The 19,033-nt window shown below is 39.4% G+C and overlaps 2 protein-coding genes across 2 annotated transcripts; one reads left to right on the forward strand and one right to left on the reverse strand.

Annotated features, from left to right (window-relative positions):
• The first annotated feature begins 343 nt into the window (after positions 1-343).
• On the forward strand, positions 344-4,163 carry b3galt6 (UDP-Gal:betaGal beta 1,3-galactosyltransferase polypeptide 6). The gene is made up of 2 exons (XM_074675167.1): positions 344-652; positions 1,242-4,163. Exon 2 carries the CDS (start codon positions 1,252-1,254, stop codon positions 2,269-2,271), a length of 1,020 nt encoding a protein of 339 aa, XP_074531268.1. The 5' UTR covers positions 344-652; positions 1,242-1,251; the 3' UTR covers positions 2,272-4,163.
• A 384-nt stretch (positions 4,164-4,547) lies between these two features.
• On the reverse strand, positions 4,548-12,718 carry LOC141789326 (voltage-dependent T-type calcium channel subunit alpha-1H-like). The gene is made up of 23 exons (XM_074668705.1): positions 12,689-12,718; positions 12,482-12,607; positions 12,117-12,265; positions 11,761-11,937; positions 11,530-11,647; positions 10,824-10,997; positions 10,656-10,745; positions 10,479-10,564; positions 10,084-10,207; positions 9,852-9,920; positions 8,965-9,149; positions 8,720-8,846; positions 8,156-8,281; positions 7,795-7,884; positions 7,487-7,655; positions 7,239-7,396; positions 7,037-7,146; positions 6,816-6,949; positions 6,627-6,685; positions 6,302-6,380; positions 5,735-5,856; positions 5,403-5,561; positions 4,548-4,829 (listed from the first exon to the last, which is right to left on the reverse strand). The coding sequence occupies exons 1-23, from the start codon at positions 12,716-12,718 to the stop codon at positions 4,548-4,550; spliced, it is 2,943 nt and encodes a 980-aa protein (XP_074524806.1).
• Positions 12,719-19,033: the final 6,315 nt, after the last annotated feature.

Consider the following 19,033-nt stretch of genomic DNA (forward strand, 5'->3'; position numbering starts at 1 on the left):
CATTCTCTTATAAAAATATTATTAACTCACATGTGATGATGACATCCTTCATTTTTTTCATTTTGCTCAAGTTCAAAACGTCAAAAGCAAAGCGTCGAGTTGTTTGTGTAAACCATAAGTTTCGTAATATCATCATCTTTGAGTATTGTGTAGAGGGCTCTGTGTATGATTATCATTTGAAAATATCTGGAACTTAAAAAAAAACAAAAAACATTTTTTTCCGACAAGAAAATAAATTTAGATTTCATTTTCTTCTTGTACTTCGTTGGAATTTTATGGCGGTTGGCAGCAACCATCCTAAATTATTACATTTCAGTCAATTCAGCCAAGGGCCACACTTCCGTTTCCGCTACGTCATCGCAGAACTGATTGGGCTTCAGTTTAACGGAGGCATTAAAGATGAATACGGTTATATCTGGCTAAATCACCTGATGACTGATGAGTCTTTCCAAGTAGGCTAACCACCATTAATGTTGAGGTTTTCATCTTTCGTTTGAATCAATATGAACGACTCGGGCATGTTTACATTCATTGGAATGAGCCGACCAAATGCGCATAGGCTCTTATCGCGGTAGCTAACGTTAGCCCTGCTACTGTCTGTGGCCCGCTTTGGCTACATCACCCACGGGACTGGTACTCTGAATTATCTGAGGTAACTCACAACTACTTCTTTTATTTATTACTGAATAGAAAAAAAATGATGCGACACATTTCACGTTTCACTTAAACCTTCAAGCATATAAAAACGATGGTACTATATCTATGGCTGCTACCGTGATGGGTGAGCAGCCGAGACTTGTTTGTTGGAGTCTAATCCTATGTAAAGTATGTGATCCAAACGTAGAGTTTTTCCTTTACTAGTAGACTTCAAATTCGGGAACTGGACGTGTTAAGCTCAATGTAAAGCACGGACACAACTAACACAAGACGTTCAAGATGTTATACAGGATTCTTTTGAAAATTTTCTGCGTGTACATCATACTTTGTGAATTCAGCCCCAGAACAACCTGGGGTGATCAGTATAGTAAGTATTAGACTACAGCGCAACATACTTATTATTGCCCTCCCTATCAAACTTCTAGACTCATTTATGACTAAATGAGAAACTCAAAATTCAAATTTGTCCTCTGGATATCAAACCTTTTTCTCCCCATACGGCCTTCTGATATAAGTTGTACGATTATACCTGCAGAAATGCATCAATACCAATCCTTATTTATATGTTTGTTTTACCCCCACAGGTCAAAAGCCATGCATCTGTTGCGTCTTGTGTGCCGCCACAAGACAGCCCTAGTCATTGCCATTGTGTGCAGCTTTGCTGTAGTTCTGGTCTTCTTGGCCAAATGCACATCAGAAACTCTGAAACAGGGCCACCAGGATCCTCCAGGTCTAGCCCCTCGAGTTAATGTATTGCATTCAAATCAGGAGCATCATAACCCCCTCTCCGCATCCAAAGACTTGTCTGCATTGCTAGTGATCCTCATTACAACTGGACCAAAGTACACAGAAAGAAGGAGTATTATCCGCAGCACCTGGTTGGCCAAGCGGGACTCTGATGTTCTGGCAATGTTTGTCGTGGGAACTCAGGGGCTTCCCAGTGAGGACCTTCAGAACTTGAACACAGAGCAGGGGCGGCACAAGGACCTGCTCCTACTGCCAGACTTGAGAGATTCGTATGAGAACTTGACTCTCAAGCTGCTACACATGTACTCCTGGCTGGACCAGAATGTCGAATTCAAGTTTGTTCTCAAAGCAGATGATGACACATTTGCTCGCTTGGACCTCTTGAAGGAGGAGCTGAAGGCGAAAGAGCCCAGCCGATTGTACTGGGGCTTCTTTTCAGGGAGAGGGCGTGTGAAAACAGCTGGTAAGTGGAGGGAAAGCTCTTGGGAGCTCTGCGACTACTACCTGCCCTACGCGCTGGGCGGGGGGTACATTCTCTCAGCAGACCTGGTACATTATATTCACATCAATGCTGGATACTTAAAGACATGGCAGAGTGAGGATGTGTCACTAGGTGCCTGGCTGGCACCGGTGGATGTTAGGAGGACACATGACCCACGCTTTGACACAGAATACAAATCACGCGGTTGCAACAACAAATACTTGGTGACCCACAAGCAAAGTTTGGAAGACATGTTGGAAAAACACCAGACTCTACAGCGTGATGGCAGGCTCTGTAAAGAGGAAGTTAAGCTGCGGCTGTCCTACGTGTATGACTGGGGTGTTCCCCCCTCACAGTGCTGCCAAAGGAAAGATGGCATCCCTTGAATATTGTCCTTTCATGAGACTCAATTTCTCGCTGTTTCATATCACACTTCTTTTTAAAACAGGTCTCTGTTGGAATAAGATTTAAAGTTCCTTAATGGGTCCCAGACACTAGAATAAATGCCTTAAAACTGTTAGCAAACACATTTCAGATTTGGAAAACCATTTAGCTATTGGTTTAAAATAAAAAAAACAGCAACTACGTTTTTCTTCATGTAAATGAAGTGAGTCCAGGCCAGGAGTGAGCTTACTGTCTTGCCTTTCTTTAATGCTGCAGCAAATAGAAACTACTTCAATTATTGTCAGATTTTCCATCAGTACCCAGAAGTTTGGGTATAATGAGCTTAAAGCTTGACTATTAGGAATGTGGGGTTAATGTAAGACAAGTAATACATTACTTCAAATCTACAGATATGCTTCAAAATGAATCTGTGGCAATTTTGTCCTGGTTTGACCCTTTTTTTGTACCTTAATCCTGATTTACTGTGGTCTGTACAGAAGACAGACATTTGCATTACACTTGTGTTGTATTTTCCTCTAGCATGTGGTTCTGAAAAGCATTACATTTTTGCAGCCAGTAATTCAACTCTGAATATAAAAAAATGGCACAAATGAAAAAGAATCTGGCAAGTGTCCCCCTCAAAGCTTTTATGAGGAACTTTTGACTTGCATATATCTTGGCACCCCTGCTGTCTTGCTCTGCTTATTCTGGGGTGCACATAGTAGGGTTTTTGCACTACTTTTTGCACACACAGAGGATCAGCCAGCTCACTGACATAAGTCACCTCATTTATGAAAAGTCTTTGCTGTAAAAAGTGTTCAAAAGTTGCACACTGCTGAACATTTCATTTCACACCACCACACTGGGGTAGTTTGGGAAAAAAGGATTCATAAAAATCCTCAAAGTTGTCACTGATGGAAGCTTTTCAGACACCAGTAGTCTGATCCCAAACCAGCTACAATCTCCTGGATGGAGATTTAACTTATTCGTTGAAAGACAAGATAAACCTTGTTAAAAGTTCAAGATAAACCTTGTGTTCTTTCCAGCTATTTACCCTGTTTGGCTCCTCATACTGCATATGAAGCACATATGTGGCCTATTCTCCCTGTATGTTCTTTCTTCTGTTATAAAAGTTAAGTTTTATTACTCTGAAAAACCTTTGAGGATATTTAAGTGTTAAAAAAGAAACACTTTTTTTACCCTGCTTTGATGTCAAGATTTCTTTTAATGTAAGGCATTTTGTCTTTTGTATTTTATTTATTGTTAATTTATTTAGCAGCAGCATATTACACTGGTACTGATTTGGGACAGCAGCACAGTGGCTGTGATCGCTGCTTGTGATTTAAAAATCTATTTATAAACCACTTAGGAGAGTAAGAAGTGCTTACTTTTTTAAGTGTCAAACTTTTGTTTACAATCGATGGTCCTCAAGGTGTCATGAATTAGACTGTTCAGTGAATGTGTGGCAGAATGGTTGAATGTCATTTATTCAACAGGCTTTCCTCTTTTGTAAACTGGAGCATATGCAAGAAAGGCACAAGTAATACTTTTATATCAAGGTCCTTACATAATCTGAGCTGATATATCAAGATGACTGTTTGCAGCAAATCTCAGATGGAAACTTCTTTTAGGCTGCTAGCTGGCACATGGTCACTTTTTTAAGTAAACAAAAAATACAACTTGAAGGTCGAGGTGATGACATAGAGCTGAATTTTCCTTTGATTGAAATAGCCGTGTCCTAAATGTGTAAACTGTGTACAGCACTGGTTAAAGCCTATGATTTGATTGAGCAAAAAAAAAAATTACTAATGTGACTGCTGTAAAGTTTTGGTGAAAAACGTTATTTTCTCACTGTTTAGTACAACTGCAGTGTCAGTGTTTGGTCAGTACATGGTCAGCCTCTTTCAGTGTTTTAATAAAAAAAAACTTGTATTTTTGTTTCTTTTATTCTTTGTTGATTCTAGTATGAACACATTTCAGGTCTTAGGTCTTTACACAGGTAGTATCACTTGTGCTTAAATACACATAGATTAGTCTGATATATTTTACAATATATATTTGGCCTTGACAGCACTAGTTTACTCCTAATCTCCTCCAGGAACAGAGAGAGTGGGTCATCCCCCAATTACAATGTTTGCTGTCCAAACCCCTTTTTTAAAAAAAGAAACACTGGAAGTTGACGAGGCGCCATCGCTGTGGTGGAAAAAGCTCCTTAACTAGCATATGTTTAAATGAGAGGGGTCAGAAGAATTAAGCGACTGAAGCAGTAACTGTGCACTCACCGTACACTCACACCAGAAGCGTCAAATTCGCTTGTCGACGTTCTGGCCGCTCTCATCGCGCTGCTTGACTGTGCACTCACATCAGAAGCGGTCTGAGCGTCGGCGGCGTGTAGCCTCCATTCATTTTCTATGATCGCCGGCGTCGAGGGGCGTTCGAGGCGGCAGCGATCACGAGCGTCACGTTGCGAGCGATGCGCTAAAGTTGGGAGAAACTCAATTGTGCAAATGAGCAGCAGCTCGAACGAGGCGTCAGCCAATGACAGGCCGATCTGTATTCCCTGGCGGAAGATTTTGAGGGGGAGAACGAGGGTAAACAATGGAGGACAAACTTATTATTGCTGTGTTCGGCTTCCCGGAGCTGTATGATGTGTCTCTGTTTATCTACAGGGACATTTAAAAAAAAAGACTGACTCTTGGAAAAAGATATCTGACATTAGATTGATTAGGAGTGTTTATTTGTAAAATATTTGTGCAATCAATGTTTTCATCCAGAGCACAGCTGATCCTCCCAAGGTGACACATCTGCACCGCAGCTTGTAACCCCCGCCCCTTCGGCCGCTCGCAGGGCTTCCCCTGCCTGCGTGCTTCCGTGTGTTTTTAACTGCCAAGCAGCGGGATGAGAGCGGCCAGAGCGTTGACAAGCGAATTAGATGCTTCTGGTCTGAATTTACAGTAAGGCTTCAGTCGCTTGGCATCCTGATCACGCAGGCCTCCTCATCACAATGGTTTCTCTAGCTCTGGCTGATCCGGTTTGCTTGCTCTCTGTTATCCTGGGGAAGACAGAAGTTAATGAGCTTCCTTTGACTGTATAGAACATAGTTTTGAAATCTCTTTCATTAAAGGGGCTGCACCTGGGTGCTGTCCTCCAAAGCCTGCATGATGGCTGCGATCACCAGGTTGAGCAGCGTGAACTGGGCCATCACCACAAAGCTGATGAAGTAGATCGGGGTGACCCAGCTCAGGAAGTTCGAACAGATATATGCATCTGGAGGACATTCCTTCAGTGTGTCCTAAAAAGACAAAGGGTAAGGTTCAGGGGCTGGCACATAGGTGGAATGCTTAGTCAAAGGAAAGGAAGTTCAACACTAATTGGGTAAATATAATCAAGTCACTTCCACCTCTGAACTACAGGTCTACATGTTTGGGTAACATTTGTGTGGAGCATGTGTAGGACTTTGCATACCTTCAGAATCCCACTCCAGTTATCTCCTGTGGCGATCTGGTAGAGCGCCAGCAAGGCCGTTCCAAAGTGCCTAAAGTTGATGTACTGATTTATACCCAGGCACCGGTAGTCCTCTGTGCACACTTAATGAATCAGAAGGAGAGACACTGATTTTTTTGAGCAGGGGTCATGTTGGGTTCAAAAATAAAATCTTTCTCAGCTGTTTTTAGTTGCCATATAGCCAGCTTGATTCAAAGAAGGCAGAAATCTTTGGAAAATTTTAGCAAAAGAGTTTTTTCTAAATCCAGGGGAAACGTCTTCAAGACTACCAGTTGTCTTTGGGTCAAGCTGGCATTATCAAACAAAACTGATGCAAAATGTATCACTTTTCAGGTATTTAATATCCTGTAGCATTTTTTTTTACCAAGCTTGGGAAAGGTATGGTATCAACAAAGCAACTACAACCTTAGGTTTATTAAAGCGCTCTATTGCTTTCTTTGGCAACAATCTGAACACTGACTAAATATGAGATGAGCTCTGAAAGCTGAAGTGTAAATGTGTAAGTAACTGTGTGTGTATGTAACTGACCTAGCCTGCCAAACAGCTGCACCCCCAGCGCAGCATAGATGCAGAAGAAAAACACAAAGAGGAAGCAAATGCTTCCAACCTAGAATCAAGATGCAGATGAGATTCCCCAAGTGAAAACACTGCAACAAAGTCAACTTTCAATCAGGGATGTCTGCTGCAAGGAAATCACTGCCTTATTACTTCAAACTTTTACCCAAGTTGGTTACCTGAGGGTTAGAATCTGCAGAAATGAGGACACTAACAGCTCTAACTAATAAAATCCCCTTAAAACACACATTTGTTCTGGAAGACATAAAATGATGTGTCTCTGTGCATCTGTGTTTACCTGTAAGATGGTTTTCTGAACTGTACTCAGAAGAATTCGAGCCCTTTTGTTCCTTAGTACTACAGAGGAATAGAGTAACATGCATGAGTTTCTTCTTTCGGAAGATTTAAATGTGAAGAATCAAACAGCACGCCACAAGCTCTTACATGCACACACTAATTGACATTTTCTACTCTTAAGTGTGTTTACCTTGTGACAGCCTGAGCAGTCGAAAGACCCTAAAGAGGCCGGGATTGATTGGAATTATCCTGGACATATTCAGCTGGTGGAAGATGACTTTGAGCAGGGAAAACAAGACAACAAGGAGGTCCAGCAGATTCCATCTGAGCACAAACACACAAAGGTTCCACGTTAGGAAATAACACAATCTGAAACGCTGGAACAAAGGAGCGGATTCATTCAAGTGTTACCCGTCTGTCATGAACCTCAGGACACCAAAAGCCACAAGTCTGAGCAGGACCTCAATGATGAGGATGACCGTGAAGACTCCAAAGGAACACTGTACTATCAGACCAACATACTGAAAAAAAAAGACACTATCAGCTTAAACTGCACCACTTGCAGAGACTTTAAATACCTGTGTGTGTGAGTGTAGGTGTGTGTGTGTCTTACATGAGGCTGGTTGTAATGTTCCAGACCCATAAAAATGGTACTGACAAAAACAACATTTGCAGTAAACAACTCCATAAATCTACTGGTGCACAGAGTGTGGATCCGTCGACGCAGCCAGGGGTAGTTTGAAAAGTACTGGGTGTCCTCAGGCTCTTGAACTTCACAGTAAGTAAAATACAGATTATAATATTCTGAGGGAGAAATTAAAAGAAGGCTTCTCCCAACTCATCATCACTCTCATTTGTTACCTCTGTGCTGCTGTTGTTCATCTCCTGCCTCATCCCCTCTTCTTTGCTCTCGGTGACACTCACGGAAGGTCTCCACCATTACGCCAATGAACATGTCCAGGAGGAGGAAGTTCACGACCATGAAGGAAATGAAATACAGGTGCATCCAATCATTGTAATCTTTTATAGGCTGAGGAAGAGGAGCAGAGAGGATGGTCAGGTTTGTTATCCAGCTGGTATGTATTTGAATATTAATAAACAAACTCATGCAACTTCAGCTTTTGATGCATTGATTCCCTGCCATAACAGGGAACTGGGACCAATACTACCTGTAGGTCTACTCCGACTGCATCCAGCCCATCGTACATGATAGTCATCCAGCCACTCCTGGAGAACATCACAAACAAGGACAGCATAGCCTGGAGATATGAATAGAAACAACTTAGGAACCCATAATTAGCAAAAGCTGAGAGTGAAGATGTGCAAATTTCACTCCAATCCAGCTATTTGAATGAAAATCAGGTTTAAAAATACTGGAAACACTTTTATACAGACATGAAGCTTGAAATGATTTTATATTTGATGCAAAATACTAAAAGGAGACCATTTAAACTTTACACTGTGCATGTAAATATGTAAATATGTAAAACAGCGAATATACATCTGTCCTCTAATAAATCATTTCCATACCTGAGGGGTGTTGTCAAAGTTGAATGGCTTTCGGACCCATTTATAGCCAGCTGTGAGGCAGTCGCTTTTGGTGGTGATGTTTGTTATGTCCTGACCCAGGCAGTGGAAGAATTTCCCCTTGAATAACTTGTTTACAAAAATTCAGGAGAAGAAAAGACAGAGATTGAATGATTGTGACAAGAGTAAAGGTATTTCTGCTCAAACCTTCAAGTCGTTTTAAGTTACAATTTTACTTCAATCACAAAGCAGGCTGTCCAGAGGAGAGGTCAACTGATATATATATGTCACCAACTTCATGCTGTTTTTTTTTTTGGATGCATAAAACGGTTTTATAACAGCATGTATTATCCCTTGAACGTTAGACTTCCAATATATAAAGTTATTTCAGTCAGTACCATGTTATAGATGGATTCAATTCATATCAAAAACACATTATGATTGGATATGCCGTCAGTAAAGAATTAGGAGCCTCACAAGCACAGGTATTGGCTATTACTTAAAAAAAAAAAACATTAACTGGCAAAGTAAAAGCTGTGTCGATGTAAGTGTGTGTCCTCATGTTACCTGCACCCCAAGCGTGGCGTAAAAGAGGAGCCATGCAGCGCACATGAGAACTACGCTACTGATGGGTTTAATGGAGGCCTGTAGAGCTTCCACAGCCAGCTTTAGTCTGGGGGCTCGCTTGATCAACCTGAAACACAAAAACACCATCAGACAAAAGATGCTGCTAGTCCTCCTACATACAAGAGTATTAAACTCAACCTGTTCCAAAGATTTAACAAACATGAACCGAAGTATTCTGGATGTACCTCAGAGATCGTAGCATGCGCAGCACACGAAAAACTCTGAGGGTGCTCAGCACTGTTGGTTCACTTGTACCAACCAGGGAGATGCAGATGTGGACCAAAGATAGGATCACCAGCAAACCGTCCATGATGTTCCACCCAGAGCGGGAGTAGCTGTCTTTCCCAAAGAACAAGCCCATGGCAAAAACCTGGAGGTAGAGCAACGATAGCTGTGTTTCCATGACATCTAGAATTGTGCGAAATGTAAATAGTCCAATAAAAATGGCAATGCAAACACCAAAATTTCCAGAAACCTCTCAAATTTTGATAAAAAGGTTTTACATTCTCATGAGGTGGTTTCTCATAATTCTGAAGTTTATCACAAAAGTGCAATGGAAACACCTTTTTCACAAAAACATGTCATGTCATAACCTCCCTCTCCTCCTCAGCCACGATCCTCTCCTAACAGTCACTCGTACATGTCCACTGCCACACATACGCACTCTAATGTTCATATTGTGTTCATATTTTTATTCAGTGTTTTGTTCCTGCCTGTTTTCAGTTGGCACGGTCAAGGCCGACAGTTTGACCAGTAAATAAAAACACTAATGTTCATGAATCAGCATCATCACCAGTGCAGCATCCAGACGGATGTTACGTATTACTTTACTCAAGTTATGTGCAGTTCTAGACGTAGTAGAAACACTGGCAAGGAGCAATTGTTCGTCATTGAAATCTCAGAAAATTTTATTTTGCAAAAAGGTGTAATGGAAATGCAGCTAATGAAATGATTCATCTGTGGCATCATAACTTTAATTAAACACTCCTGCAATCTGCTAGGTATGGAAACACCAGGATTACTTTATCTCAGTCTGAATTTGATTATATAGGTGAGAGTCTACAACGTTCACCTTTAAAAGCATCTCGACCAGGAAGACAGCAGAAAATGTGTAGTTGGACACCTTTAGGAAAAATCGCTCCTGAGGGACAAAGTCAATTCAAATATAAGTTACAGGGAAATTCACAAAGTATTGTGTTTGTGTGATTATTTCTAGAGACAGATCCCTAAAGAAGAACTAAAGTTATTATTAATAAATATTTAATTGTTTGATTTACTAGTAGAAATATAACCATGTATCTCACCATGCTTTGAGGGTTTATTCCTGGCCTCTCTATAATAAGTGGGATATAGCTTAAGAAAATTAATACCAGGAACACAATCTCGAACATGCTGTGAAAGACTACGCGCTGGCAAAACACACGAAACCTGCAAAGCAGACAGAAATTGCACCTAAGAAGCATGAAAACAAGGAGAAATAACAAAGTGGTTCATCTTTTTACTGGCCCTTTTTATATCAATCTGACAAAAGAATAAAAAAAAGCTGCACAATTTGTTTGCAGATTACAGCTAAGACTTGCATCTTTAATTTTATTGTTATTTGTTTGTAACATATAGGAAATAAGCACAAGATCACAAACTGTAGGCAGGAGATGTTTACGATAATGTGGACATGATCCGATCAGAATGAAAGAGGTACCTGTTACGTGGGGACAACATGAAAAGAGACCAGTCCATGTGGTTTCTGAACCAGCGAACAATCCTTTCAATGAAGGTCAGAGACTCCTGGAAGGATCAGAAGAAACACATCAGTCACCTGTGCATGGTAAGCCAAGGCATTGACTTTATAGTTACAAAACACAGACAATGATCCTACATCAATGATGTCGGGCAGTGCATGGTGTTGGTCAGGGGCTAGGATGGTCACAGGGGTTCTGCTAGGCCCAGGGCCGGGGCCAGGAAGGAGCTGGAATGACAGGAAGTACAGTTTCGTTTTGGAAAGCAGGTATGGTTGAAAACACACAAAACTCCAAATCAGCCTTACATTTGTGTTTGGCTTAGGAACGCTCCGAAAGCTCTGGATCACCATGCCCACGAGGACATTAAGGACAACGTAGTTTCCCAGCATGGTGATCATAAAAAAGTACAATGTGGCCCAGGGGGAGGTTGAAGAAATGGCGCTGTAAAGCACCCTATTCCAGCTGTCCTTTGTGTAAACCTGTATAGACAGATTTATCAGAAACATAAACATTAAATTATTATTAAACACAAATTGTTTAATGTAAGACACTGACTCTGTTTACGTATGGACACCTCACTACCTTTTCCTATTTTTTTTAATCTCTTTATTCTCCTTCTACTTTGCTGTTTTGGTAAAAAATAAAAATAAAAATAAAAAGCCTCAATAGCTTGAATTTGTCAACAGAGCTGCCAATTAATCACCACTTTAACATGAAATTAAAACTGAATTTCTTCAGAAAATTAACAACTTGATAAGAATTAACATGAGGAGACCTAACCAAAACATGAGAAGACCCAGCCAAAGCAAGTTGCTGTTGTTTCTTCAGCTGTGAGACCATCGAGATGATTAAAGTAAATGATGACAGCAACAGATGGGCCCATTCTAAAATCTGAACGCTCAATGTCATTAAATTCTAATTTCTACACACTGCAACTTTAAGGCATCCATCTTGATATTCAGCTTATAGGTATCGAATAAATAATCAAATGAGAGGGGGCAGAAATTTTACCTCAAACACAGTTATCATGGCCAGTTCCATGGTGTCAAAGTTTTTCCGGGCAGAGTAGATGTCTCCATATACCGTCTCGAAATGGAATTTACCACCAAACAGGAGCATGCCAAGAGTACTGCAGAGAAACAAGAAGAAACAGAGTCACTCAAACACTGAAGCACCTTTTTGCTTCATCATCTTATCAAGTGGGGAAGAAGAGTTCTGGGTGTATTTTCAGTGCGCAAATACCTAAAGCTGAAGGTGATGCATAGCAAGAAAAGAAAGAAGCCAGGTGACTTTTTAACAGCTCCGAACAGCTTCCCCAGCTTCCTCTGCAGGTACGGCATGCACTGCAGAAGCTTCAAAAACCGCAGCACACGGAGCACCCGCAGGATTGGTAGTTTGCCTGTAACAAACTCATTCAGACTGAAGAAAAAACAGAAATAAAGGCACATATATAAGAATATAACAAACTCATTTCAAGATTCATGTTCAAAGGTCAGAAGAAGAGGGAGCGCCAGATCAATTCACTGTTAAAATGTGTTTTTTTGTGTTCTACAAATCAGGTTAAATGCTAGCAGCAGACCGTGGGAGTTATGAATTACCTGGTGATGATGATGACGAGGTCTATGATGTTGTATAGATTTATGAAGTACTTCCCTTTGGAAACCAGCAACTTCAATATCATCTCCACAAAGAATATAACACCACAGATGATGTCAGCGATCCAAAGAACCTGTGTAAGCCTCTCAGGCTGCAGACAGACAATGATGACATGGTGTTAATGATGGAGGACAGATTTCAAGATGTCTCTCTCTCCACTCTGACACACATTTCCAAAACACATCAGAGAAGTAACCTGAATTTGAGCAGCTCTCGACAGACACAGCTCTCAAAGTTTTATCCTCATCTTTCACTTGAACCCCAGAATGAATGAATAGTAAGCTGACAGGAACACTTCGGTCCTCACCTGATTATGGTGCTCCACAGCCAAGGAGATAACACTAATGGTCACTGTAAATAAAACGAGACAGTCAAACAGTCGACTCTCAAGGATCTTTTTAAGGGTTTCCTCACAGGATGTCCAGACCCGGGCCTGGAAGAAAGAGGAGTTAGAAATGTGTCACTTTGTTAGTGAGGAAACAGAGCTCCGTGAAGCAGCATTGAGCGCTCTTACCAAGATATTAGTTCGACTGTTGCCGGCCATGGTAGCAACCCTGTTTTGATTCCGGAAAAGTAAAATACAAAACATGAATGAATAACTGGAATGTGATCAGAGCGGATTGATCACTTTTGTATTGATATCTTTTTTATAGATTTCTTGAATAATCTATTTAAAACAGTACGCTAAGTGACCTGTTCTGTCTGCAGAAGATCCTTTGAAACCAAAAGGTGAACTTCTGAAGCAGCTCCGCCAAAGCTGTGCTTTCTTGCCTGCTGAGACATTGCTCTTCTGTCGTCCTCCCCAAGTTCTCAGCAAACTTGGTGGCGATGACGACAGCACATATATTCATTACAAAAACAGAGACTGTCTGTTTAAAGAGAGAAGTGTTGCTTTTAGAGAAAATTTACAGAAGACTCAAGGAACACTTTCACAAAACCTCATTGTAGTACCAGTGCCCCAGGCCCGAGAGTTTAAGGCTTCAAACTAAAAATAATGCAGAGATTCCAAGTCCTGAAATACAAACTCTGATTTTTTGTTAATTTAGGAAAAGCAATCTTAGGTAGAAATCTTAGTGTTTACACTAACTACTTCTATTTAGTTCACCATGAATATGTTTCATGTAGACCAAAATAAACACCCTGTCATGTACTTTAATGATCTTGTCGAGTTTCAGAGTTTAGAATGAAGACAACAACCAGCTCTCAGGACAGCTAAGTCAACAGCAACCAAAATTTACTCTTATTAATTAAAAGCTAAACACTGTTTTTAAGACTTTACTCAAGCTAGGAGACACAGGTGGAAACTATGAATTAAAACAGAAGTTAAAAGAAGTGAGCACTTACAAGAGTAGCTAAGATAAAGTAAATAAAACCCCAGTAGGAATACGTGTCCATGACAAAATACATGATCTGTGCCCATCCTTCCAGTGTCAACATCTGGAGACAGAGAGAGGGAGAGAGAGGTGATATGTTAAATAATAACAATGCTTTAAAGTGAACACATCTGAACACAATCCGAGCAAAACTCTTAATGGTACAACAAATTAAAAATTTTATTCACAAATCAAAAATACATATATTTTGTAGCTTAAAGGAACCCTGGCTGCATTCAATCCACATTTAATACATTTTACGCATAGAAAAGCCATTCCCACCTGGAATATGGAGATCCACGCATAGGTAATGTGGTCAAAATTGACGACACCCTTGTGAGGGTTTCTGTCCCCTGCTTGACAGACATTGTAGTACTGGTTCCAGTTGACACAGTCACTGGTGTCATTCACAGCAGATGATGACCTATTAGCAGTTTGACTGGAAGCATTCAGCAAACAGGTTTTTCCATCCACCCTGAAGGGTGGGATATCACGACAAGTCCTCATCCCATTGTCTTGTTCAGATGAACAGAGGAAAGGTTTAATGTCACCAAACTTTGGAACATAAAATGGATGCAGGTCCACATTGTACATTCTGAAAAACAACAAAAAGGTTTAGAATCAGTTCAAGTGATTGGTTTCAGATATCGTGAAATAGCTTTAAGATCTAACTAGATTATCCTGTGTGCTGATAAAAGCCAGGTACTTGCTGAGTTGAAAAAATAATGTTTGATACTTTCATGCAATGTGCAAAAAGTTGGTCACCAGTTCATTCTGTTACATGTTTGTTATGATTTTGTGCACTTTTGGCCAATTTTTATTTTGAGACAAGTTACAAACTACAAACTGCAAGAATAGACCAAGATGTTTCCTTACGTGGGAATATCCTCTCCAAGATAACAGCGGTTGCGTAGGCGACCCGCCCACATTTGAACGCCCCCAACAGCAAAAGCATGGATGACTGTTATGATGATGAGGAAAACATTACAAAACATGGGCAAGGTTTCCACAAGCACTGCCCACAAGACTCGCAAACCTGCAGAAAATAGGCAAAATAAGTTGTTTAGAAAACCACTATTTCAACCAACAGAGTGTTGAAAACTGGAGAACACAAAGTAGTCTCAAAAGTGATGATATATGCATTTACTTTGTAGTCTGCCCAGCAGTCGCATTGGCCGGAGAACTTGGAAAAACTGCCAGCGAGGGCTGAAGTAGCCCAGGAAGTAGTCCAACAATCTAGAGGAACAGATGATGCAATGAGGGAAGATCATATTTAACAGTCAATATTTATTCATTTTATTTTTTTAAAGGGCAAACACCAATGGCACAGAAAATAAAACATCACAGACTTGTGGTGCAAAAACCTTACAGTAAAATTCCTCATTGAAATGTTGTCAAAACCATTTTTTATCCTTAATCTGAGCTTAACAGCAAATAGTTTTCGCAGATGTAAGACAACATAGAGACACTTCTTACTAACTCTCCAAAGTTGATGAAGACAGCAAACTTGTTCCAATTGTTGCCAAGGTAGCGACCACCTCCCAGGGCCATCATTTTAGCAATCATTTCCACAAAGAAGTAAGCAAGGATAAAACCCTCGCACATCTTGACACAAAAATCAGTGAGTAAGAGTAAAAATACAGTCAAAACAATGCAGGAATTAGCATTCACAGATTTCTGACTTTACTACTGTACTTCTTACTTTTAGTAACGCAGTAATTGTACATTTATTGACAAGGCAGAGAAAACACTGACCTCAAAGTAGATATTTAGCTCTTCATAAGGCTTGACAATGCACAGAGTCACACAGCTGAGAATGACCATCAGTCTGGACAGGTAATCAAACCATGTGGAGGAATGGGTTAAGTTCAACACAGACAGAGATGACAGAAATCCTCATGTAAGAGGCACCTGGTTAGAGACTGCTGAAATGCTCAGGAGTTCAGACTCAAAAGATAAAGCCTGAAATTATCTGAAGATAGCAACATGAACACAGATATTCTATGAAATCAAGTCTAGCTCTTCCATATCTAGTCTTACCAGGAGACACACATTTGCTGGACTGAAAAGGATATCGACTGCGTGTTACTTGTAGACACCAACTTCGAGGTATTTTGGTCTGATCAAGGCCAAGAACCACAGGAGGCAGGTCTGGGTAGGGTAGCTGCTGTTCTTCAGTGCCGGCTCTCTCTACCGGCTCCACTTGGTTGGGGGGAACATCCTGCTGCCCCCCCTCATGTCTTTCCTCAGAGATCATTATCAAGCTTAACCAAAACCTTAAGAAAGCAGAAAAAATCAGAGGAAAGCAGGTAAGTGTGAGTGAGGCAAAGTACAAAATGATGCATAAGTCTGCACCCTGTTCAAGGATGCTGTTCACTGATGTCACCAATGTCATGTTTATGTGAGCGAAACCACTTGTGAAATGGCCAGGAAAAAAGAAGAGGTTGCAAAAAGCCATGCCAAAGCAATTAAGAAAACGTTTCAGGAGGAAGTGTTCTGTTATTATTGATTCTTTTGAGGTTTTTATAGATCCTCCCTCTAATCTTACAGCCAGTCACAGTTTTCCACAATATCTCTCTCTTTTTTACTGTCCTCCTCAATAAGCTTTGATATGCTTTGGTAGTTTTTCAACATTTATTTGCAGAAAAGACATCTGAGAAAATAAGATCTGTTTTTCAAAATAATGGCCTACAAGTCATCACCAGCTCCCAAATGCAGAAATTAAACCAAAATAATGACAATGATTACCATAAGTGGGAGTTGGAAACTCAATCAATCAACAAATTAGAATGTTATAGTTTATTAAAGAGAGAATTTCAAGATGCTTATTTAACAGTAATTAAATAGCTCTTAAAGAGTCAGACACTCACTAGATGCTGATTATAATTGGTTGAATCTGGTTGATATAGAAATTAGTGGTTAAAGAGATCTCAGACATTATAACATGTACTAAGGTATTGAGTATACTGTTTTTCCCAATTATTTTGGTATAATTTCTGTAACTGGGAGTTGGTAACAACTGTTTTCTCGAGCAATATGTTGAAAAAGAAAATCCTGCCAATCAAGTTTATTTCAAATTTTTTGAATTTGGATTTGAATTACATCTTAGAACTATATTTGACCATGCACTTCTATCTCCATCCATTCAATGGTAACATACAGGGATGTCCAATATGGCTGTGCATTGGGTCAACTAACCAAACCATGATGGCAGTGCAAACAACCCAACATGACAACGACATTGTTCTGGATTGTTCTATTTCAATAAACCTCTTTTTGAGGCACATGACCTCTGTTTTTTTTTTTGTTGTTGTTTTTTTGTCTAGTTGTTACAACAGATAGTCATAGTCCTCACATGCCACAAGACTTATTTTTTAGTTTTAATTTGTGTTTTAAGAGCCTGAAAAATTGTTTTTAAAAAACTCAAATGATATTTAAAAAAGATTCTTGTGGCATGTGAGGACTCTGAGTATCTGTGTTGCACAGTTACTTTGACATTGATAAGTCACATGGACGGGGAGAGTAATTGATTTACATGCCCTTTTGTGGAATTCAAAAATATTTTAAAAATACACAAAGGATATATTTCAAAGGACTATGAGTATCTGTGTTGCCAAGTTACTTTGACATTGATAAATAAAATGGCCAGAAGAAATTATAGGTTTAAATATGTGTTTTTCCTGGAGAGTGAAACGACGACGAGTGTGAATGTCCAATATCAAACTTTCTTAATCTCGGTGTCACAACCTACCCCAGTAGTGGGCTATGTTATAACAAAGAACCAACATGTAGGCTATTTGAAATTACCTTATGTGAAATTCTTGCAGAGGTCTGAATTGGTGCCATTTGTGGTTTAAAAAAATGTGGGTACTTCGCATTAAAGTTTGAGTACTCTGACTAAAACAATCAGTGAGATGTCGGTTCTGAAGCAAAAGGGTTACATACCTGGTCCCCCCTACTTTATCAATCCCCCTTCTGGCTGGTGCTCGAATGCGCTGGCACGACACAGAAATATTATATAACTTTACCCAGGAGACGTGAAGTGGCATCAAATCGTTTAAATAACGAACATCAAAATTCACAAATTAAAGCTAGTTTCGAGAAAATAGACATAAAACATATCCGGCTTATACACTCACCAGATACCGCATAAAACTGGTGTTTGAGTTGTTTTGGCTCGTGACAGGAGTAAAATAGTTCTGATTCAAACTATAAGAATCAAATCAAAACACCACAAAAAGAGTTATTTTCTTGACACATTATACAGCTTACCACAGCAAAAAATACACATTTCTCATCCTATAAAAATAAGTTAATGTTTGCTAACAAGCCAACTCCTGCCTGAGATGTAGCATTAAGTAAACAAGATAGCTAAGCTTGTATTTTTAAAGCTTAGCTATCTTAGCTATCCACACAAATCGGTCAACGTTGGCGAAGATCGCTTTCAAAATTTATCCAAGACCAAACTGTACATCTTAAAGCTAGTTTCCATAAACAGACATAAAACAAACACTTACCAAATATCCTCAAGTATGTCACTGATGTGTTCAAAGGTGTTTTCGAAACAGAAGTATCGATCGTTCTGGTTCAAACTATGATATTCATATCAAAACATTACACTTACAATATAATGATTTTTTTTTTGGAGTGTTTTTTTTTTTTTTTTTTCAGACACAATCTGCAGCTTGGGTTACAAACAGATTAATATCGCTACAGAATATAAGAAGAGAAAAAGACAAGCACAATGTCAACACTAATAAATGAGATTTAACTAAATATGGGCTATTATTTAACACCAAAGGCTGTGCGATTAAAACAAAAAACAAAACAAACAAAAAAACATTTATTTTCAAATTATATAATCAATTAATTAACTTTAATCTTACTTAGAGTGATTTTAACTACAAGTTTTAACTTTGTTTACCAAATTTTAGATAACTCAAAGAAATTTAAAATGTCTTGTATTATCTGTTAGGTTGACAAGAAGTAACTCATCTGGTCATAAGTTAACCCTTGCAAAATATGTGAGATCTTCACCTTTTAAAAAAAAAATCTTTTTCATTCTATTCTATTCTGTTTTGTTTTATTTTGTGAAAAGAATGACTAACATAGAAAAAAATGTTATTTCATTTGGAGACATGTTGTATGAAGCCATTTTTTAATCACACAATTATGTGTGCCCTTTTAAAATTGTAATAACTCAAACCAGTCAAACAGCCCTTATCAAAAGTTAGCATTTCTTTAAATGTTTTGATTGATAGTTGTCACACAGGTTGACACACAAAGGTTTAAATGGCTATAAGGCCTAACTGCGACTCATCTGATTGTAATTGGTGTCTGTATAATAGTCAGTAAGTTTCTTTACTGGAGTGAGCCCTGTATATTTTATCCAGAGCTACAAAGATTTTTGGGATATTGAGCCACTTGGACTTTCTGGGTTAAGAATAGCATCACTCCAGTTAAATCTATCAACAGCTTATGGTTAC

Source organism: Halichoeres trimaculatus, unplaced genomic scaffold (assembly GCF_033239565.1).
Source record: "Halichoeres trimaculatus isolate MK-OKI-2021-1 unplaced genomic scaffold, fHalTri1.1 fHalTri1_scaffold_1, whole genome shotgun sequence".
In the NCBI taxonomy this organism is placed as follows: domain Eukaryota; kingdom Metazoa; phylum Chordata; class Actinopteri; order Labriformes; family Labridae; genus Halichoeres; species Halichoeres trimaculatus.